Source organism: Argentina silus, assembly GCF_951799395.1.
Source record: "Argentina silus genome assembly, chromosome: 14".
Taxonomy (NCBI): domain Eukaryota; kingdom Metazoa; phylum Chordata; class Actinopteri; order Argentiniformes; family Argentinidae; genus Argentina; species Argentina silus.
This window is the reverse complement of record NC_139668.1, coordinates 20,188,184-20,210,469: the sequence shown is the minus strand read 5'-3', so window position 1 is coordinate 20,210,469 and position 22,286 is coordinate 20,188,184. Positions and strand designations below refer to the sequence as shown.

The following is a 22,286-nucleotide window of genomic DNA, read 5'->3' as shown; positions in this document are numbered from 1 at the left end:
ATGGACATGATGACTGTGCTGCTGTCAACACATAATGAATTTGATGACATCACCGCGGAACAGAAACCTACTGTGGTTATCTACTAAGCCCGGTCACAGAATGACTCAGGGGGGTGTGTGTGTGTGTGTGTGTGTGTGTGTGTGTGTGTGTGTGTGTGTGTGTGTGTGTGTGTGTGTGTGTGTGTGTGTGTGTGTGTGTGTGTGTGTGTGTGTGTGTGTGTGTGTGTGTGTGTGTGTGTGTGTGTGTGTGTGTGTGTGTGTGTGTGTGTGTGTGTGTCAACTAATTGAAACTATAAATCTTGACAAGGGACATGGATAATAATAAGCAGTAGAAAAGGTCCGTCTTTGATTGTTTAATTCATGGTGGTGTGGATTTCCTCTCAACCTTCCTCAGCGTCTGTGACTGGCTGAGGTGATGCCAGGAGAAGGGTTCTGCTCTTCAGAACAGCTGAGCGGCCCATGTGAGTGTTTGTCTGGGTCATCTCACTCCGACGGCAGAGTCATGCAGGAGGTCCGTATCGAGAATAAACCGTGACAATGCTGTGTTGTTGTCGAGAAGCTAGCTTTGCTGTTCCTGCAGGTGTGACCGTGAGTCAGGACTGGTATTGTTGTTTGTCTGTCTGTCTGCCGGCCTGTCAGTCTGTCTGTCTGTCTGTCTGTCTGTCTGCCGGCCTGTCAGTCTGTCGGCCTGTCAGTCTGTCAGTCTGTCGGCCTGTCTGTCTGTCTGTCTGTCTGCCGGCCTGTCTGTCAGTCTGTCAGTCTGTCGGCCTGTCTGTCTGTCTGTCTGTCTGTCTGTCTGTCAGTCTGTCTGTCTGTCTGTCTGTCTGTCTCAATACAATCCCTCTGCTTCCTTCCTGCAAACCTTCACATTCACTGGATGCTTCCTGGACAAACAGACTGATGGAATCACCAGCAGCAGGACAGGACACACTCATCTACACTCTACTGGAGAGAGAGAGAGAGAGAGAGAGAGAGAGAGAGAGAGAGAGAGAGAGAGAGAGAGAGAGAGAGAGAGAGAGAGAGAGAGAGAGAGAGAGAGAGAGAGAGAGAGAGAGAGAGAGAGAGAGAGAGAGAGAGAGAGAGAGAGAGAGAGAGAGAGAGAGATTCTATGGATGAGGAGGAGGAAAGGCCGGTTGCCATGGTGGCGGTTGACGTCACGCCTCCCCTCCCTGCCCCTGCTGCTGGTGCTTGTGATCGGGTGGGAAACCCCGTGGACGCGAAAAGACAGACGGGGAGAGAGTCAGCTGTGTGTGTGTGTGTACTGTGTGTGTGTGTGTAGTAGCAGCCGCCAGAGCAAGAACACTTACTCCAATCTCAGGTTAGTTGATCTTCATCTCGGGGATTCGAATAATCACAAAAACGTAGATTACGCCTGCAGGTGAATGAATGTGTGCTCTTGTCGTGTTGAATCGGTTAATGATGTTGTGTGTAACGTAACAGCCTGCAGTCCGGCCGGTGAGGCGGGGAGAGATCGGAGGTCGGCACCGACCGGGATGCTCGGAAAAGCTTTTTGTGTCGGGCTCAGATGCGCGTCTGTCATTGTTGGGGGTGAGCTAGCTCAGGTTAGCCTGCTAGTGGCCGGTAGAAGACAGAAATCATGTCAGAAATCTCGGATGCGTCGTGATTTCCCGTCACATCGGGGTAGTATGGACCGTTTGTGTGTGTGTGTGTGTGTGTGTGTGTGTGTGTGTGTGTGTGTGTGTGTGTGTGTGTGTGTGTGTGTGTGTGTGTGGAGAGTCAATTAATGATCTAACATCTATCGATGTTCCGGGAAATGAACAAATAGGGCGTTCACACTGACACACATCCAGCCGGCTGTAGCCTAGCAGACAGTCGCTGTGTGTGTGTGTATATTATTTATAATATATATATATATTTCCACCGCTCATATCGATTCTCGTCGGAACCGGGTGGATGGGTCAGTCGCCCCGGTTCGACTCCGCCCGTTAGACGAGCGGATACAGTCCGGTAGACGTTGAGCTGGTTATCTGGTTTTATTCGATGAAGGTGGAACACGTCTTGGACTCTGGTGGTTAGCCTTTGTCTTCTCCGGGTGGCTCTTGGCTGGATGAATCAGGTGCTCCAGAGAGAGAGACAGGTAACCCCCCACCCCTACTGGGATTAGGGTGTGGTGGACTGGTTGTCATATCCGCATTGTTCACCAGTTTGCTGGCCAGCATGTAGTTGCAAGCTGAGCTGCTTGTATTTGCATGTCGTGTGACTGAAGAGCGTGCCCGGTCGATGCTTCTAGAACGGATATGATCCAATGGATACTGTGTCAGAGGAGGACACACACACACACACACACACATACATTGAGAGTACATTTGACTGTATTCTCATCTCTGCATTAAGGTCCTAGTTATTCATTTCGGCACTATTTAATTTTCAAGCAGATTGGTGGCTCTGAAACATCATGTTGTCTTAAGTCAGTGAGTAAAACGGCAGTTTGAAGGGGTCTCCTCCTCTGAGGTGTCGGCTCTATTCCGCGCTGGGAAATGAACCCACAATGTTTTGACGTGAGTGTGCAATAGAAACAAAGCGTAAACCATTTCTGACATTTAATGCTTCCAGAGAGGAGCGCAGCTCGCACACGGAGGACGAGGTGTGTGTGTGTGTGTGTGTGTGTGTGTGTGTGTGTGTGTGTGTGTGTGTGTGTGTGTGTGTGTATATATATATCTAACCCCCTCTCCTCCAGCCCGTAGACCACAGCCTTCATGGACAAGGAGGAGCTGATGTGTGTGTGTGTATATCTAACCCCCTCTCCTCCAGCCCGTAGACCACAGCCATCATGGACAAGGAGGAGCTGATGTGTGTGTGTGTATATCTAACCCCCTCTCCTCCAGCCCGTAGACCACAGCCATCATGGACAAGGAGGAGCTGGTGCAGCAGGCCAAGCTGGCGGAGCAGGCCGAGCGTTATGACGACATGGCGGCCTCCATGAAGGCGGTGACGGAGAAGGGCGGGGAGCTGTCCAATGAGGAGAGGAACCTGCTGTCGGTGGCCTATAAGAACGTGGTGGGGGCGCGGCGCTCCTCCTGGAGGGTGATCAGCAGCATGGAGCAGAAGACGGAGGGCCAGGAGAAGAAGCAGGCCATGACCAAGGACTACCGGCAGACCATCGAGAAGGAGCTGCAGGAGATCTGCAACGACGTGCTGGTGAGACGGTGGGGGGGGGGGGGCGTTACCTTGGCCTCTTCATTGACAGCCCATGTGAATGTTATGCGTGTGTGTGTGTGTGTGTGTGTGTGTGTGTGTGTGTGTGTGTGTGTGTGTGCGTGCGTGTGCGTGTGTTAGTCCTGGGCTAGGGGCTGATTTGACATTCTTTTTCGTCACAAGGATGAGCTACAAGTTTGTGACAGTTGACATGGTGACAGTTGACATGGTGACAGTTGACATGGTGACAGTTGACATGGAGCTCTGCTCTGCTGAAGCTCTGCTCTGCTGAAGCTCTGCTCTACTGAAGCTCTGCTCGGCTGAAACTCTGCTGAAGCTCTGCTCTACTGAAACTCTGCTCTACTGAAGCTCTGCTGAACTGCTGGGACAAAGGACCTCATTGTCCAACGTTATTGTTAGACCAGTACTAGTACGCTCCTCGTCTTGGGTTAAGGTTAGTTAGGTCAATGGACTAGGGTTAGGGTTAGGTCAATGGACTAGGGTTAGGGTTAGGTCAATGGACTAGGGTTAGGTCAATGGACTAGATTCAGTGGGTTAAGGTTAGGGTCAGTTCAGTGTTCTATGTAGCTGTCTTCCTGTACAGTCATGTTAGAACTAGAATGTGTCATTAAGAGCAGGTCTAGAATGTTAGAACTAGAATGTGTCATTAAGAGCAGGTCTAGAATGTTAGAACTAGAATGTGTCATTAAGAGCAGGTCTAGAATGTTAGAACTAGAATGTGTCATTAAGAGCAGGTCTAGAATGTTAGAACTAGAATGTGTCATTAAGAGCAGGTCTAGAATGTTAGAACTAGAATGTGTCATTAAGAGCAGGTCTAGAATGTTAGAACTAGAATGTGTCATTAAGAGCAGGTCTAGAATGTTAGAACTAGAATGTGTCATTAAGAGCAGGTCTAGAATGTTAGAACTAGAATGTGTCATTAAGAGCAGGTCTAGAATGTTAGAACTAGAATGTGTCATTAAGAGCAGGTCTAGAATGTTAGAACTAGAATGTGTCATTAAGAGCAGGTCTAGAATGTTAGAACTAGAATGTGTCATTAAGAGCAGGTCTAGAATGTTAGAACTAGAATGTGTCATTAAGAGCAGGTCTAGAATGTTAGAACTAGAATGTGTCATTAAGAGCAGGTCTAGAATGTTAGAACTAGAATGTGTCATTAAGAGCAGGTCTAGAATGTTAGAACTAGAATGTGTCATTAAGAGCAGGTCTAGAATGTTAGAACTAGAATGTGTCATTAAGAGCAGGTCTAGAATGTTAGAACTAGAATGTGTCATTAAGAGCAGGTCTAGGACCAGCTGCTTCAATGCTAAACTGACCCATCACCTCCAACAGATGTCCAGCAGCTCTAGCCTAGCAGACTGTGTGTGTGTGCGTGTGTGTGCTTGTGTGTGCGTGTGCTTGTGTGTGCGTGTGTGTTACTCTTAGGGGTAAGTCACAGGGTTGTAATCCACTAGCCACAGGCGTGTGTGTGTGTGTGTGTGTGTGTGTGTGTGTGTGTGTGTGTGTGTGTGTGTGTGTGTGTGTGTGTGTGTGTGTGTGTGTGTGTGTGTGTGTGTGTGTGAGACTCTGTGACTCTGTGACTCTGCAGGGTGAGTCACAGGTTTGTAATCAGGCAGATGAGTCTCTGTTCTGGCTTCTCTGACCTACAATGCAAGGTCACTCATTCTGCTGCGTAAGACACACACACACACCTTGAGTGTTTGTTTCTGAATGGCTGGCTGATTTTTGCTGTTGTGCATTTGGGTGTCTGAGTGATAATACACTGTAATCTCTGAGCAGACTCCAGTCATCTTGTTCCTGTGTGTAGAAATCACTGTTAGACGTTGGATTAGCCTTAGCATTGTGTAGGCTAGCAGCCATTGTTAGACGCTGGATTAGCATTAGCAGCAGTGTGTTAGCAGTCATTGTTAGCATTAGTAGCTACGCTATCCTGGTTTGTTCTCCCTGGTATTTGTCTTGCAGTAGAGGAGAACAGGCAAATAACAGACTACGTCTGTTCACTGGCCGATATCTGTTACACACAACTTTGACTGGATAGTACACACACACACACACACACACACACACACAGAAACACACAGACCCTGTTTTGTCTTCCCCATCCCTCCCCTCCTCTGTCAGTGTTGAACACAGGGCTGTAGTGTTTCATGGGTTAGGGTTAGTGTCGCCTATTCTCTGCTACCAGATTGCGCTACATCATGCTATGCTACGCTATGCTATGTCATGCCATACTATGCTATGTGATGCTATGCTATGGTATCTCATGCTGAGTGGTGTGTGTGTGTCTCTCCTCAGGGCCTCCTGGACAACCACCTGGTGCCCTCTGCCACCCCAGCAGACAGTAAGGTGTTCTACCTGAAGATGAAGGGAGACTACTACCGCTACCTGGCGGAGGTCGCCACCGGGGACGAGAAGACCAGTCAGTACCCCTCCTCTGTCTTCTAGCACCATTCTGGGAGGGAGGGAGGGGGTTGTGTGTGTGTGTGTGTAGGGAGGTGTGTCTGTGTGTGTGTGTGTGTGTAGGGAGGGAGGGAGGGAGGGAGGTGTGTGTGTGTGTGTGTAGGGAGGGCGTGGGTAGTAGCCATATTGAATGACAGGGTGGGAACAGTCTCTGCCTTAGATCCAGAACCGCCCCCCTGCCTTAGATCCAGAACCCCCCCCCCCCTCCCCCTGCCTTAGATCCAGAACCCCCCCTCCCTCCCTCCCCCTGCCTTAGATCCAGAACCCCGCCCCCCTGCCTTAGATCCAGAACCCCGCCCCCCTGCCTTAGATCCAGAACCCTGCCCCCCTGCCTTAGACCCAGAGGGAAAGGCTGGAGAACTGGGACACAGCTGGGGAACACCAATCCTTAATCTGGGATCCTTAACCCTTAGCATGGTCTGGTTCAGGGGAGGCTGGCGGAGGACGGGCTCATTGTAATGTGTGGAACGGTATCCAAAACCCACGCGTTTGATTCCGTTCCCTGCGTTACAATGAGCCCATCCTCCGATTTCTACCTCCGCCAGCCTCCCCTGGTGCAGCCAGCAGTGAATCACCTCTGGTTTGCATGCAAGGTGTGTGATCCTGAACAGCCCTCATTTGCATGGAAGGTGTGTTCAGACATGAAGTCATGTGATCGCGTCTGCCTGTATTGTTCCCACGGCGATGTTCAACCTTCTGCATGACATCACTAATTAGAGAGCTCCGCTACGGTAACCCTCGGCCGTGTCCCATGTCTCCGCCCTCCTCAGGGAGGGAGGGAAGGAGGGAGGGAGGGGGAGCATAGGATCGGGCGCATGAGGTCTTGGTCGCGTAGCGTGTGGAACAGGGGAGGCTGGTGGAGGTAGAACAGGGGAGGCTGGGGGAGGTAGAACAGGGGAGGCTGGGCTCATTGTAATGCATGGAACGGATTAAGGAACAGTATCAAACACGTGTATTACAATGAGCCCGTCCTCCGATTCCTACCTCCCCTGGTGTAGAACACTGGTCCTCTCTCCTGGTCCTGGAGAGCTGCAGGCTGGTCCTCTCTCCTGGTCCTGGAGAGCTGCAGGCTGGTCCTCTCTCCTGGTCCTGGAGAGCTGCAGGCTGGTCCTCTCTCCTGGTCCTGGAGAGCTGCAGGCTGGTCCTCTCTCCTGGTCCTGGAGAGCTCCAGGCTGGTCCTCTCTCCTGGTCCTGGAGAGCTGCAGGCTGGTCCTCTCTCCTGGTCCTGGAGAGCTGCAGGCTGGTCCTCTCTCCTGGTCCTGGAGAGCTGCAGGCTGGTCCTCTCTCCTGGTCCTGGAGAGCTGCAGGCTGGTCCTCTCTCCTGGTCCTGGAGAGCTCCAGGCTGGTCCTCTCTCCTGGTCCTGGAGAGCTGCAGGCTGGTCCTCTCTCCTGGTCCTGGAGAGCTGCAGGCTGGTCCTCTCTCCTGGTCCTGGAGAGCTGCAGGCTGGTCCTCTCTCCTGGTCCTGGAGAGCTGCAGCGCTGCAGGTTTTTGCTCCAGCTCAGCACTGACACACCTAATTCAGCTGATCTAGGTCTAGTTGATCAGTTGATTGGTTGAATCAGGTGTGATAGTGTTAGTACTAAGCTGGGACAGACAGCTGAACCCACAGCAGGCCTCTCTCTCAGGGGGCAGGAGTCAGGGTCACAGGTCTAGAGACACAGGCCTAGTTTCATTCCACCTTCTCCTGTGGCCTCCCTGGTATCATGAGACGTGGTGGGTGCACCCCCCCTCCTCTCCTTGCCCCCCCCCCCCTCTCCTTGGCCCCCCAGGGAGCGGTTGCCGTGGCGTTGTGAGCCTCCACCACGCTAGTGACCTACTCCTGTCAGCATGGTGTATTGCCTGCTGCACGGTCGTCCTGGCAACAGGAGGGGCACTGGGGGCGGGGGGGGCGTTGAGGTGCATCTGTTCCATCCAAACCTGATCAGCTGATCTAACGTCTCCAGACCTCTGAAAGAGGCATGACAACCACGCAGATGTGGCAGAAAGCTGATTTATCGTTTCTCCTCCTCCCTCCTCCCCCTCCCCCCCCCTTCCCCCCCCCCCCCTCCTCCTCTCCTCACCCCCCCTCCTCCTCCTCCCTCCCCTCCTCCTCCTCTTCCTCCTCCTCCCCTCCTCCTCCTCTCCTCCCAGACATCATTAAGAACAGTGAGGAAGCGTATAAGAGTGCCCTGGAGATCAGCAGCAGTGAGATGCAGGCCACCCACCCCATCCACCTGGGCCTGGCCCTCAACTTCTCCGTCTTCTACTACGAGATCCTCAACGCCCCAGAGAAGGCCTGCGAGCTGGCCAAGAAGGTGCAGCAACACACACACACACACACACACGCACACGCACACGCACTCACACTCACACACACACCTCCCTTTTACCTCTCGTCTGTCTGTCTCTCTCTATCTGTCTGTCTGTCTGTCTGTCTGTCTGTCTGTCTGTCTGTCTTTCTATACTGGTGCTCTTACTCTCCCCCCTCTCCAACCTGCCTGTCTCTCTCACCTGCCTGTCTCTCTCACCTGCCTGTCCCTCTAACCAGTCTGTCTCTAACCAGTCTGTCTCTAACCTGTCTGTCTCTGACCTGTCTGTCCCTCCAGGCGTTTGATGATGCCATCGCCCAGCTGGACTCCCTGAGCAGCGACTCGTACAAAGACAGCACCCTCATCATGCAACTGCTCCGAGACAACCTCACAGTCAGTATCTATCTATCTATCTATCTATCTATCTATCTATCTATCTATATATCTATCTATCTATCTCCCAATCTGTCTGTCTCTCTCTCTCTCTCTCTCTCTCTCTCTCTCTCTCTCTCTATCTCTCTGTCTGTCTCTACTCTACTGGATTAGATGCTTATGGAATATTCTGTATAGCTGAGAGATATGACCGCGAGATGTAAGAACTCCATTTCCCATGCTCTGTTGCAGCTGTGGACCTCAGACACCCAGGGAGACGAGGAGGACAAACAGGAGGGCGGGGAGAACAACTGAGTCCGTCTGTCCGTCTGTCAATCATCCATCTGTCTGTCTGTCAACGCATCAGAAACACACTGAGATCGCCATGGTTCCCACCTCTCCCTTTTACTACTCACCGGCCTGTTACGAAAGTGTGTGTGTGCGCGTGCGTGTGTGTGCGTGCGTGCATGCCTGCCTGCGTGTGTGTGTGTGTGTGTGTGCGTGTGCGTGCGTGTGTGTGTCAACATGAAGTCTTCATCAATCAGTAGCAGTGAGTGTGAACGGGTGGGGGGGTCGGGGGTGGGAGGGAGGGGGGTCGGGGGTGGGAGGGAGGGGGGTTGGGGGTTGTGGGGGGGGGTCGGGGGGTTGTGGGGGGGGGCTGGGGGTTGTGGGGGGGGGCTGGGGGTTGAAGTCTGTATTAAGGAGCGTTGAAGAGCTGAAGCACATGACAGCTGAGATGGTTCAGAGGTAGAATCCATTCCATTGTTCTGTCACCTGTCTGACCCGGTCCACCTCATGTCCAGCGACCTGGGCTCTCTGGACCCCCTCCACCCGGTACTGGAGACCTAAGAACAAAGTGTAGGGATCACACACATGGCTTGATACTGTACCTTTTGATATGTGTGTTTGTTGGAGCAGGGCAGTGAATGATTCTCTTCTCCCATTGGCTTACCTACTTAGTTACCACTGTTTTTGTTTTAATTTGTTTATTTTATTTGTTATCAGTTTTTTTTCCGTTTTTCTTCTTCTTCTTCTTCTTCTTCTTTTGATACTTGCCTAAGATGCATGTGGCTCAGCTGTGGGAGGGGGGGGAGGGAGGGGGGAGAGGGATGGTTGCTATAGGGCTGTCTAGAATTCATGTCTGTTTGAATTTTCATACTGAACACACATGCGTACCTGTTATCTGGATGGGGGAGGGATGTCATTTCATGTCAGTGGAATAAAACATTGTTAAAAAGTGGTTGATGCTCATCTCCTTTAATCACATTTAGACTGGAGGGTTGAAATTAAATTGGTTGTGTGTGTGTGTGTGTGTGTGTGTGTGTGTGTGTGTGTGTGTGTGTGTGTGTGTGTGTGTGTGTGTGTGTGTGTGTGTGTGTGTGTGTAGAGTTGGTGGCGTGTATGGTGTGTGTGTGTCTTGTGTAGTGTATGTCTGTCAGCTGAGGCAGTAGCCTTTCTACAGTCTGCCTCTATTTAGTGTGTGTGTGTGTGTGTGTGTGTGTGTCTCTCTCTACACAATCCACCTCTAACAAGCTGTCTAGGAAGTGGGTCGCCTAATCTCACTGGGATCAGACTGAGCATGTGCGAAGGGCCCTACAGGCTACCTCCTGAGTGTAGGGCTGGGTGGGGCCTGCAGCAGGGACCGACCGGGTCACAACACACACCATTCAGGTCTGCTACGGTCGATGGAGCCTGTTAGCGCTCGGCCCACCGCTCCCTGCTACTGTAGCTGACAGATGTGGAGCTGGACTCTGGTTTGAGAAGTAGATCAGGTATTGTTTCATTACATCACGGAGATGAGCCGTTTCAAGCGATTTAATCCTGTCACCGGTTTAAAATATATATATATATATATGATATATAAAGATATCACCTCGCTGCGTAACTCCTGCGAGTATTATTCCATAAATGATTAATTCTGTCCTCGGTGTGACATTTGAAGAATGCTGCCACATGGTTGCTAAGGAGGACACGTCTGGGCGTGTCTCTCTGGTCTCTGGGCAACGTTGTGACTGACAGGTCTGGGTTGCCATGGAGACGAGAGGACTGGTAAGTACGCAGGAATGCCTCAGGGACGCGGGAGAGAGAGAGGGAGGAAGGGGGAGAGAGAGAAGGACAGAGAGAGAGAGAGAGGGGGAGAGAGATGGATAAGAAGTCAAGAGGAGACATGGAGGAAACTGACCGTTTTAAATCAGTGTCTCAACGTCCACAAATGCACACCCCTTAGTATGTTGGTCATACATGATACATGGCATGCCTGCCAGGATGGACATTGGGACATATTTATTACTGCCAGGGGAGGCTGGTGGAGGTAGAAATCAGAGGACGGGCTCATTGTAATGCATGGCATGGAATGAGGAATAACGTGTTTGATACCATTCTTCGTTCCGGTCCATGCATTTCAATGGGCCCCTCCTCCGATTTCTACCTCCACCATTCTCCACTGATAACTACGTATAGGCTGTGTGTGTGTGTGTGTGTGTGTGTGTGTGTGTGTGTGTGTGTGTGTGTGTGTGTGTGTGTGTGTGTGCGTGTGTGCGTGTGTGCGTGTGCGTGTGCGTGTGTTCCCCCGTACATTCTACCTGAAGTGGCTCGTGTTCAGTCTCTCTCCTAGACGGATATGACAGTAGTAATAATCACGACCTCTACACAACATGTTAAGACACATCAGTGATAAAAACTTTTTTTTGTTTAAACCCACAGAGAAACCTGTTCTACACGACAGCTTCTGTCACTACCTGGATTTTGACATTTTAACTCCTGTATATAAACTCTGCTAACCTAGACCTTTGTTTTATACTGGTAACACCGCCCTCTGCTGGTCTGGCTGCGCTGTTACTGTCCTGTTCAGACAGGCAAATCCAGAACTCCACAGCCGTAGACGGTGCGATGAACTGCTTTGGTCAAGCTAGTAATAATAATAATACAAGCAATAACATAAAGTGGTAATAGTATTTAGCAGCCGAAACACAACAACAATAGTGGGTAGTAGCAATAGTAGTAATGTAATAGTATGCGTGTGTGTGTGTGTGTGTGTGTGTGTGTGTGTGTGTGTGTGTGTGTGTGTGTGTGTGTGTGTGTGTGTGAGAGAGAGAGAGAGAGAGAAATAGTGCAAATAGTATTGTTTTTATCCTACATAACCGTAGTCTCGTGTTGGGTTAGTTTTGATAGCATTAATAAAATCTTTGTGTTATTAAGACCAATGTGACACACGTAATCTGTTGGACGTTTCTAGAGCGTCCTTTATGAAATTACAGCAATGGACCGTCGTCTTGACTTTATATTATATTTTTCACAACAGATATTTGAACAGCGAAAATAATAATAAAACGATTATTATAATTAATTAATTATCGATTAAATAAAACGATACGACATCCGTTATTACCATGGTGATCACAGGCCTTCACTGTAACGCCTCGGTTGACCTCAACATAGTCCACTTTAATCATCTTCCACTCTTATGGAAAATATATAATTGAGTTTCTGCCTCGCATTCAAGTCAATGGAGGGCTGTCCATGCATATAATAGGATTGTGAGACAGATCAAATGACATTCTTTTGATCATATTTTTTTATCAGAACTGCTGCCATACTATGAGCTCCTGTATAGTATTCCCATTTGATTATAGAATAATGGAGCTCAGTGATGGTATTACAGATGTCATTATATGCCAATCAGTTCATTCTTCACCACAGATTAGCCTGGTCCTGCTGTTCATACAATCAGGGTAACATAGCATCTCTAGGCTACATTAGATACCCCTTGCTCCTGTGCATTATGTACGACAATGTCAAGTGATTTTGACATGTAGACGTTTATTTAAAAAATGCTGAGGGATCCCCCAAGAATACTTTATATGACTTTGTATGACTGTCAAGTACATTCAAAAATATGCAGTTATCGATAGAATAAATACAAATACAATAAAATACATTTTAATAGACCGTTGAACATGACGAAAGAAATAACAGAACACATCATCATGTATGGGCATTTCTAAACATAATAAAAACATCCAGAGGAGGAAGACAGCATATTTTAAAATACATCACAAAATCTTGATATAGGCTATCTATCATATTTGAATGAAACGGAGTCATGTCGTTTTTCCAGTGGGGACGGCGATGTTTCCTCGCATTCACATACTATTGGTTGATACTCAGAAGAGCGAATTCATTTTCACCAATCAAGAACAGAGACGTTGAGAAGCCGCAGTCTCCTCGTTGTTTTTCTCATCTGACTGAAGGAGTGGTCGGGTCCGCTGACGTCCACCAGGGGGTATATATAGGAGCTCGCCGCCCCGGCCTCCCTCCCCTAAACCCCGGCTGACAGTGCTGTGTGAGTGCGTGTGTGCTCCTGAGCTTGCTCGGCACACATTCTATAAAAAAAATAAAAAATAACAAAAAAATAACAAAAACCTTAAAACGCCAAAAAATCCTTTTCTTTTTTATTTATAAAATCGGTGAAGCAGGAGTAGCTATTCGAAGACTGGACGATTCAAGAAGGGGCGAAAATAACGACATTTTTTAAACCGACGTGTTGCTAGCAAGCTGGTTAGCATACGCTGCTAGTAGTCAGGGGACAGCAAACGAGGCCGATTTATTTGGTTTTAACGTTTAGTCTAGCTAACAAATTTGACCTATTTTGACAGTTAACTAGCCGTTATAAACAAAGTATACGTGTTACGCCCAGCTAAGTATTTTAAGTATTGGAATATTTTATCCTCTAAATTTTAACGGTATTGGAATTCACCAAGCTAACGTGTCGACCCCTAGCTTAGCACAACTTCCCCTTTACGTTTTAATCGCATATTTCGCTGGACAGACCACGTCGGTCTTCGCCCCTGGTCGTCGACAGTACTAGCTAGTGAAGGAACATGAACCCTAGTGCTCCCAGTTATCCGATGGCCTCTCTGTACGTCGGGGATCTCCATCAAGATGTGACCGAAGCCATGCTGTACGAGAAGTTCAGCCCGGCTGGGGCCATCCTCTCGATCCGGGTCTGCAGGGACATGATCACCCGGCGGTCCCTCGGATACGCCTATGTCAACTTTCAGCAGCCAGCTGACGGTAAGTGTTATATTTATGGAAAAGAACAACTTTGATGGATGAAAATGTGAGTCGTAACGTGGCCACAGCCAGACGGTTCTCCATGTGACTGGGGCCGACATATTGTTGAATATTGGTCCTCCCACCACAGTGGCGGAATGGCATGCCTAGATAATTCCAACTACGCAATCCGACACGGTCTTGTGGTCTTTTCCTACTATGTGTCATATCAAGCTGATGAAATGACACGACTGTTTTTGTGTAATTTAATTTTTTCGCCATTCGTTTACTTGAGATGACTACATCGGCACACGTCATGGAAGTTCCCTGAGACCACGTGTTCCATGCGGTAGTTAGTAAATCTCCCATCTGAAGTGAATTGTCACATTGACTGATCAGTTGACTATTTATAATAGATCTCATAATCAGATGTCGTCAGCACGACTGACTTGACATTTTGATTAGGCCTGACTGACAGGTCCTCAGTTGAGAGGTGGAGGTCTCTGGTGTTGGGTGTGGCTTCATGTGGTTGTCAAGATAAGAAATCGAGCTGGATTCTGCCTACAGCTTTAGTACCCATACTCGAATGTGGCCCTCAGACGATTTTGAGTGATAGAAACGTTTTTTGTGGAAGGTTGAAAAGGGACTAAACCAGATGGAAAACGTTTAGAAATGATTGTCTGAAGTTTGAATTTGAATACAATTCCACATTGGACACATTCACATTTGACCTTCATTTTCTTTATGGTGCTTGTATGAGAAATTGTGTCAGTCAATTCATAGTAAATTATTGATTGAAAATGTGGCTCGGGTGACATATGCCCCCCCCCCCCCCCTCCTCTTAAAGTAATTGACTGTCCCTGGCCTGGACAGTTAATATTATCGGATGGGTCTTGAGAAGTGGAGAGTGCCTCCTATTAAAATCCCTTTGCTCAATAAAACTGTAATCTCTGTTGTCATAACCCTGATTCGACCGTTGACTTTGGTTGGATGGATGAATCATACTTACTTATAAAGAAAAGTGGTAGATAAATAAATAAATGAATGAATGGTAAATGAAAGGTCATATGAGCAGCCCAGAATCTGTTAATGTATAGACTGGCGTCTCTCCTCCTCCCCCCCCCCCCCCTCAGCCGAGCGTGCTCTTGACACCATGAACTTTGACGTGATCAAGGGCCGCCCCGTCCGCATCATGTGGTCCCAGCGTGACCCCTCCCTGAGGAAGAGCGGCGTGGGAAACATCTTCATCAAGAACCTGGACAAGTCCATCGACAACAAGGCTCTGTATGACACCTTCTCTGCCTTCGGAAACATCCTCTCCTGCAAGGTAAGGTCTAGCCCCCCCCCCCTAACACCCCCCCCCCCCCCCCAAACCCAGGGATGTGCTGTGGGAACAACTAAGGGGACATGACTGACCAGCAAACAGATGTTGAAGTGCCATGTTGGTTAGGGTTGGGGATCACGGTTAGGGTTGGTTAGGGTTGGTTAAGGTTGGGGGTTAAGGTTGGGGTCACGGTTGGGGTTGATTAGGGTTGGGGTCACGGTTGGGGTTGGTTAGGGTTGGGGTTGGTTAAGGTTGGGGTTGAGGGTTAAGGTTGGGGTTAGGGTTGGGGTTGAGGGTTAAGGTTGGGGTTAGGGTTGTGGGTTGGGGTTGGGGTTAGGGTTAGGGTTGGGGGTTGGGGTTAGGGTTAGGGTTGGGGGTTCAGGTTAAGGTTTCGACCTGGTCAGGCCATCAACGGGGTGCTGGTCAGGAACGTCCCCCTAGTCTCCTGTTCGGTGTGTTGCATTAGTAGTGTTCTGCATGGTGACCGTGTTGATCCACAGGTCAACACACTCGGGCTGCGTCCCAATCGTCTTATGTGGCCGCCTCTCCTCGCCTCCTCTCCTTCATCCTCACTGATGAGAGCTGGATGGGTGCAGCTGATGACCAGCGATCAGCCTCCCTATCGACTTTACCTGTCCACTGCTTTCCTCAGGGGAGAGGAGAGGAGAGGAGAGGAGAGGAGAGGAGGCCGGCCAGTGACTGTTGAGACGCAGCTCTGTACTGCATGCCTGTGTCTGTCTTAGTCAGGGGAGGCTGGCGGGGGTAGAAGTCGGAGGACGGGCTCGTTGGAACGCAGGGAATGGAATGAGGGACGGTATCAAACACGCACATTTTGATGCCGTGCCCCATTCCGTTCCGCGCGTCCCGGCGAGGCCGTCCTCCGACGCGTGCCTCGGCCGGCCTCCCCTGGTGTTAGTGTGTAGCTCACAGCCGTGTCCTCTCTCCAGGTGGTTTGTGATGAGAATGGCTCTAAAGGCTACGGCTTTGTGCACTTTGAGACTCAGGAGGCGGCAGAGAGGGCCATAGAGAAAATGAACGGCATGTTGCTCAATGACAGGAAAGTGTAAGTGTGCCACATCCTCCCTTCCTCTTTGCTTGGGCGCAGGAAAAGCGCCCTCTGCTAATCTGACTCTGTGTGTACAGGACTAACGAGTGTTAACGTTGTTTTGTTTTTAAACGTGCGTCTCTGTCGGACTTTGGTGTGTCTCTTTGGCCTCCTGTTTACTTCTGTGACTTCTCTGCGTGGTCTTTTCTGTAGATGTGCAGTTTTGTTTCAGCCGTTGTTGGTAGATTACTGGGGAGCAGAGCGTTTCTGGGGGAGGGTTTTCCTCCCTGCGATCTCTGAGTCAAGTGATTTTCTGCAGGTTCGTGGGCCGCTTCAAATCTCGCAAAGAGCGCGAGGCTGAGCTGGGCGCCCGGGCCAAGGAGTTCACCAACGTTTACATCAAGAACTTTGGAGAGGACATGGACGAGGAGAAGCTCAGGGATGTCTTCAGCCTGTACGGTGAGTCACATGACCCCAGTCTGACTGGCTCCACCCTTCAGGTCCTCGTTGGCTGCTCCGTCAGAGACTGCCGCGATGCCCTGCTACCACACAACACGCACCACCAACCAGCTACACGTGTCCTACACACATACATGAGCATTTCACATGTCACACAGCTCTGTGGCTCACCATGTGTCCTTGTGGTGATGTCACGCAGCTCTGCAGCCGTGTCAAATTCAGTGTTTCCTCCTCAGTGGACCACACTGGCCAAAATGGCTGCCACAGTGAGCCTGTAGTTCATGGGCCCCACGTCTCTTCATGGACGCTGGGGATAAAACTGTACTACTGACACTGAACCCTTTGGTGTGATGTCTAACTAAAGTTGAACTATTTAAACTGAAGACATTTTACTACCCTAACAAATACTTACATGTTTTACAGAACACCCCACCAGCCTATGCCATACACCACCAGCCTATGCCATACACCACCAGCCTATGCCATACACCACCAGCCTATGCCATACACCACCAGCCTATGCCATACACCACCAGCCTATGCCATACACCATTCTGATGCATTAGTGGTGATCAGTGAAGAATGGACACAAGACATTACTTGTAAAAAACCAACATCCTGGTCCTCCGTGATTGGTTAGGAAATACTGGTCACTAACCAATGTCACCGTCTCCCAGGCAACGCCATGAGTATCCGCGTGATGACTGATGACAGCGGCAAGTCCCGAGGGTTCGGCTTCGTCAGCTTTGAGAGGCACGAGGACGCCCAGAAGGTGAGATGGGGGCAGGGGCAGGGAGCAGGGGGTAGGGGCCTGGGCATGTGGTGATGTCACGCAGCTCTGCAGCCGTGTCAAATTCAGTGTTTCCTGCTCAGTGGACCACACTGGCCAAAATGGCTGCCACAGTGAGCCTGTAGTTCATGGGCCCCACGTCTCTTCATGGACGCTGGGGATAAAACTGTACTACTGACACTGAACCCCCACTTCCCCACTGTACAAGTTCTCTCCTGTTAATAAAAAAAAAATAAAAAAGGCTTCTGGCATTACAACTGCCAAAGGTCCCTGGTATGACCATTGATTACTTTGTCTTATGATGACTGTTGGATAGATTCACTTACTCGCTTTGGATAAAGGTGTCTGCTAAATGCCATAAATGTAAATGTAAAATGAACCCTTTGGTGTGACGTGATGCGTCCATGTTGTCTAGTGTTGAATCTAAAGGAACGTTAACTATACTGGACTATACTGGAATGATGCTACTACCCCAACAAATAAATGCATGTTAGGATATTCTAACGACCATTAAAGTATTGAGATGTTGTAATGGAAAACAATAGGGTGATTTCATATTCCAATTGTTAGTTATCTCTGGACAGTAGCTCATGTCTGTGTCTGTGTCCAGGCCGTGGATGAGATGAACGGTAAGGAGTTCAACGGGAAGCTGATCTACGTGGGCCGCGCCCAGAAGAAGGTGGAGCGTCAGACGGAGCTCAAACGCAAGTTTGAACAAATGAAACAAGACCGCATGACCCGCTACCAGGTCAGTGCCCCGCCGCGGCGCCTTCTGATGATGTCACACCTGCAGCCGTGTCAAATTCAGTGTTTCCTCCTCAGTGGACCACACTGGCCAAAATGGCTGCCACAGTGAGCCTGTAGTTCATGGGCCCCACGTCTCTTCATGGACGCTGGGGATAAAACTGTACTACTGACACTGAACCCTTTGGTGTGACGTGATATTCCTCAATGTTCAGTGTTCTCCCCAAAGAGCCACGATGTAAACATTACAAGTCAGATTAAACTATATATTTAGTCATGATGGAGTAACTATCTTTGATCGCCAACGACATCGTTGTTAAAAATGAAGGTGAAAGGTTCTGATGTTCCTCAGTGAATTCAGCGTTTTAGCTGGTATTTTTTGAGCATTTTGACGTGAATAAACACAAGTCGGGTTTTGATGATGCGATCCAGCACCACGCTGTTCAGATATCCTGGGGAGAACCCTGGTCTGGCTCGTCTAGTTGGTGTTGAATCTGAAGGTGTGTGTGTGTGTGTAGTCTTGTGTAATTCGGCGATGTTCTGACTCGTGCGTGTCGTCTCTGCCGTCCCTCAGGGCGTCAACCTCTACGTGAAGAACCTGGACGACGGCATCGACGACGAACGCCTGCGGAAGGAGTTCACGCCCTTCGGGACCATCACCAGCGCCAAGGTGATGATGGAGGGCGGCCGCAGCAAGGGCTTCGGCTTCGTGTGCTTCTCCTCCCCCGAGGAGGCCACCAAGGCCGTGACGGAGATGAACGGGCGCATCGTGGCCACCAAGCCGCTGTACGTGGCGCTGGCCCAGAGGAAGGAGGAGCGCCAGGCCCACCTGACCAACCAGTACATGCAGAGGATGGCCAGCGTCCGCACCGTGCCCAACCCCGTCATCAATCCCTACCAGCCCGCCCCGCCCTCCGGCTACTTCATGGCTGCTATCCCTCAGGTCAGTCCCCCCCCACCCCACCCCCCTCCGTCCCCTCAGTCCCCCCACCCCCCTCCGTCCCCTCTGCAGCCGTGTCAAATTCAGTGTTTCCTCCTCAGTGGACCACACTGGCCAAAATGGCTGCCACAGTGAGCCTGTAGTTCATGGGCCCCACGTCTCTTCATGGACGCTGGGGATAAAACTGTACTACTGACACTGAACCCTTTGGTGTGACGTGATGCGTCCATGTTGTCTACTGTTGAATCCAAAGGAACGTTAACTATACTGGAATGATGCTACCCCAACAACAGTGCATGTTTTAGGATATTCTGTGGACCAGGTGCCATGGATCAAGAAATTGAGACATTTTGAATTGCGTTTCTCTCCTTGCGTTGAGTTGAGTGAATGTAAACGGGCCTCTCCCTCCCTGCTGAGGTGGGAGTCAAGGGACTGGATGTTTTGTTAGCTGTACTGACCCATTAACCCCTTCCCTCCCTGCAGGCCCAGAACAGGGCAGCCTACTACCCCACCGGCCAGATGGCCCAGCTCAGACCCAGCCCCCGCTGGGCAACCCAGGGAGTCAGGCCACAACGTGAGTCCCCCCTCTCCTGCTTCCTCCTCTCCTCTTCCTCCTCCCTCCTCTCCCTCCTCCCTGACCCCTCTCCTTCTCTCCTCTTCCTCCTCCCTCCTCCTCCTCCCCCCTCTCCTCTTCCTCCTCCCTCCTCTCCCTCCTCCCTGACCCCTCTCCTTCTCTCCTTCTCTCCTCCTCCCTCCTCTCCCTCCTCCCTGACCCCTCTCCTCTTCCTCCTCCCTCCTCCCTGACCCCTCTCCTTCTCTCCTCTTCTCTGCAGACTTCCAGAACATGCCAGGCTCCATGCGGCCGTCGGCCCCCCGCCCCCAGACCTTCAGCACCATGAGACCCTCCAACCAGGTCCCCCGCATGATGTCCACCCAGCGCCTCCGTGAGTCGACCCTCCTCCCTGACGCCCCTGAAATGTGTTTTTGCCAGTGTTGTTGCTAGGTGTTTACCTAGCAACAACACTCTGATTGGCTACAAAATGAAGCGGCATCATTTATGCATTTTTTGGCACTCTAGAATGTTGACAGTTTGGGGTGACTTTATTCACCCTCGGCACTGAATGAGTTACGGTGTTGTCTCATAACTCTAACCCCTCCCCCCCCTCCTCCTCCCTCCTGCAGCTCAGAGCATGGGGCCCCGCCCCTCGGCTGCGACCGCGACAGGAGCGCCCCCTGTGCGTGGCGTGCCCCAGTACAAGTACGCCGCCGGGGTCCGCAACCCTCAGCAGCACCTGAACACACAGCCCCAGGTCACCATGCAGCAGGTACACACACACACACACACACACACACACACTGTCATGCTCTCTCTCACACACACACCTGAGATTGAAACTAGTAACTTCACAACCTGTATTGTAAATTCTTTAAAGAATGGTTAAACACATTCTCCATAGTCTCCATAGTGACCCTGGTATGTGTGTGCCCCCCCCCTCCCCCCCCCCCAGCCTGCGGTGCACGTCCAGGGCCAGGAGCCTCTGACTGCCTCCATGCTAGCTGCCGCCCCTCCCCAGGAACAGAAGCAGATGCTGGGTGAGTCTCCCAGCCGGGACACAGCACCACAAACACCAACGCTAACCATTAGGATGAGTGTCACACTATTAATGGTCCCCCTTGTTGCAGACTAGCACTGTCTCTGGTCTCCTCTGTCTTCATTAGTCAGTCCTCTAACCCTTCCTGTCCCCCCCCAGGTGAGCGCCTGTTCCCTATGATCCAGAACATGCACCCCAGCCTGGCAGGGAAGATCACAGGCATGCTGCTGGAGATCGACAACTCCGAGCTGCTCCACATGCTGGAGTCTCCTGAGTCTCTCCGCTCCAAGGTCAGTTACCCTCCTGAGTCTCTCCGCCCCAAGGTCAGTCTACAGGGAAGTGCAGTGAGAGGTCATGGGTGATGTCTGTAGTCTGAAACTGCATTGAGTGACTTGATGGCTGTAGGAATGAAATGCAGGGTGCTAATGTTGTTGTTGTTGTTGTAGGTGGATGAGGCAGTGGCTGTCCTGCAGGCCCACCAGGCGAAGGAGGCAGCTCAGAAGACTGTGACCAACTCAGCTGGTGTTCCAAGTGTCTAAGCCAAGGTAGGCACCGACCAGACCAGGGCTTCTCCTATAGGCTGCCCTCTGACCCTCTACCCCGGTCCTCTCTCCTGGTCCTGGAGAGCAGCTGGCTGGTCCTCTCTCCTGGTCCTGGAGAGCTGCGGGCTGGTCCTCTCTCCTGGTCCTCTCTCCTGGTCCTCTCTCCTGGTCCTGGAGAGTAGCAGCGCTGCAGGTTTTTGCTCCAGCTCAGCACTGACGCACATGATTCAGCTGATCAAGGTCTTGATGATGAGTTGATTAGTTAAATGAGGTGTGATAGTGCTGCTATGCTGGGACGAAAATCTGGACCCACTGCACCTCTCTCTCCAGAACCAGGACTGAGGGTCTCATGCTGGCTCTCTCTCCAGAACCAGGACTGAGGGTCTCATGCTGGCTCTCTCTCCAGAACCAGGACTGAGGGTCTCATGCTGGCTCTCTCCAGAACCAGGACTGAGGGTCTCATGCTGGCTCTCTCTCCAGAACCAGGACTGAGGGTCTCATGCTGGCTCTCTCTCCAGACTAGAGTATGACCACAATACAACACCTCACTGTTGAATACACATTTGCGCACTCACTCACATGCATGCATACTATTACATACTACTACTATATTTATCTTCTCATTCCACTGCTGTTAGTGTGTTTCTGCTGCTTACCAATAATAATAACAGCTGTATCTTATTATTACTTCATTGTTGAGGAGCTGGCTTGACCAAAGCATTTCATCACTCCTCCATTTCATCACTCCTTCCATGGCTGGATTCTGTGACAAATGAACTTTGATTTGATTCTTGTTGCTGTCTGAATGTTGACGTGACCTCAAATCATTACTGTGTTTTTTTTCTTGTGTCCACAGGAATGGGGAACCTTGTGACTTGCTTCACCGATAGAAAAAATTAAACATTGAAAAAAGTGAAAACACACAAAACAACGCAAAAAGAACTAAAATCACATGTTATAAAAAAGGAAAGAACTCGATCCAGCCGGGCCTAGAGAAGAGCACGCTAGGCCTCGTTCACTAAACACAAAAAATGAAGAAAAAAAAAAAGAAAAATGGTCAAAATAAAAAATGTTTGAGTCTGGGGTTTTAAAAGAAATATTCCACAAATTGGAATAACTGAAAGCATTCCTTTCTGGCCTTTTATTCCTTTTAAATGTATGAATGCTCGGGATGTCGCGTCTACGGAGAGGAGAGGAGAGAGGAGAGGAGCAGACATGCAGGACGGACAGACCAGCCTTGTGAAATTTACCATGGCCTTTGCTTGCTTGAATAAAACTTATAAAACAAACACCTGTGTGTGTTATTATTGTGTCTTTGATAAGTGTTGGAGAAGTTAATTTTGTGACCTTGTTTCATGTATTAATGAATGACTGACGGTGACGCCGCAGGCCAGGTAGCCATGACGTAGCCGCACACATTATGACGTAGCCTAGTAACTGCATAAATAGCGGATTATTTCTGAGGCTTCAATCATTTGATGAAAATCTGCGTCTGATAAGCAT

At 50.2% G+C, this 22,286-nt stretch overlaps 2 protein-coding genes across 2 annotated transcripts; both read left to right on the top strand.

Annotated features, from left to right (window-relative positions):
• The first annotated feature begins 1,207 nt into the window (after positions 1-1,207).
• ywhaz (tyrosine 3-monooxygenase/tryptophan 5-monooxygenase activation protein, zeta polypeptide) lies at positions 1,208-8,861 on the top strand. The gene is made up of 6 exons (XM_083684304.1): positions 1,208-1,318; positions 2,847-3,159; positions 5,470-5,593; positions 7,766-7,929; positions 8,221-8,316; positions 8,548-8,861. The coding sequence occupies exons 2-6, from the start codon at positions 2,866-2,868 to the stop codon at positions 8,608-8,610; spliced, it is 741 nt and encodes a 246-aa protein (XP_083540430.1). The 5' UTR covers positions 1,208-1,318; positions 2,847-2,865; the 3' UTR covers positions 8,611-8,861.
• A 3,747-nt stretch (positions 8,862-12,608) lies between these two features.
• pabpc1b (poly A binding protein, cytoplasmic 1 b) lies at positions 12,609-22,072 on the top strand. Its single transcript, XM_083684288.1, has 14 exons — positions 12,609-13,368; positions 14,481-14,674; positions 15,619-15,734; positions 16,036-16,175; positions 16,853-16,947; positions 17,576-17,713; positions 18,284-18,652; positions 19,133-19,223; positions 19,483-19,593; positions 19,832-19,974; positions 20,158-20,242; positions 20,401-20,531; positions 20,688-20,786; positions 21,640-22,072. The coding sequence occupies exons 1-13, from the start codon at positions 13,176-13,178 to the stop codon at positions 20,778-20,780; spliced, it is 1,899 nt and encodes a 632-aa protein (XP_083540414.1). The 5' UTR covers positions 12,609-13,175; the 3' UTR covers positions 20,781-20,786; positions 21,640-22,072.
• The last annotated feature ends 214 nt before the right edge of the window (positions 22,073-22,286 follow it).

What these genes read in the sequence shown, in the direction of transcription:
- ywhaz (XM_083684304.1), top strand. Translation starts at nt 2,866, where the DNA reads ATGGACAAGGAGGAGCTGGTGCAGCAGGCCAAGCTGGCGGAGCAGGCC. An exon ending in AGATCTGCAACGACGTGCTG is followed by an intron (nt 3,160 to 5,469) that starts GTGAGACGGTGG and finishes GTCTCTCCTCAG; the next exon opens with GGCCTCCTGGACAACCACCT. An exon ending in CCTGCGAGCTGGCCAAGAAG is followed by an intron (nt 7,930 to 8,220) that starts GTGCAGCAACAC and finishes CTGTCCCTCCAG; the next exon opens with GCGTTTGATGATGCCATCGC.
- pabpc1b (XM_083684288.1), top strand. Translation starts at nt 13,176, where the DNA reads ATGAACCCTAGTGCTCCCAGTTATCCGATGGCCTCTCTGTACGTCGGG. An exon ending in GAAACATCCTCTCCTGCAAG is followed by an intron (nt 14,675 to 15,618) that starts GTAAGGTCTAGC and finishes TCCTCTCTCCAG; the next exon opens with GTGGTTTGTGATGAGAATGG. An exon ending in TCATGGCTGCTATCCCTCAG is followed by an intron (nt 18,653 to 19,132) that starts GTCAGTCCCCCC and finishes CCCTCCCTGCAG; the next exon opens with GCCCAGAACAGGGCAGCCTA.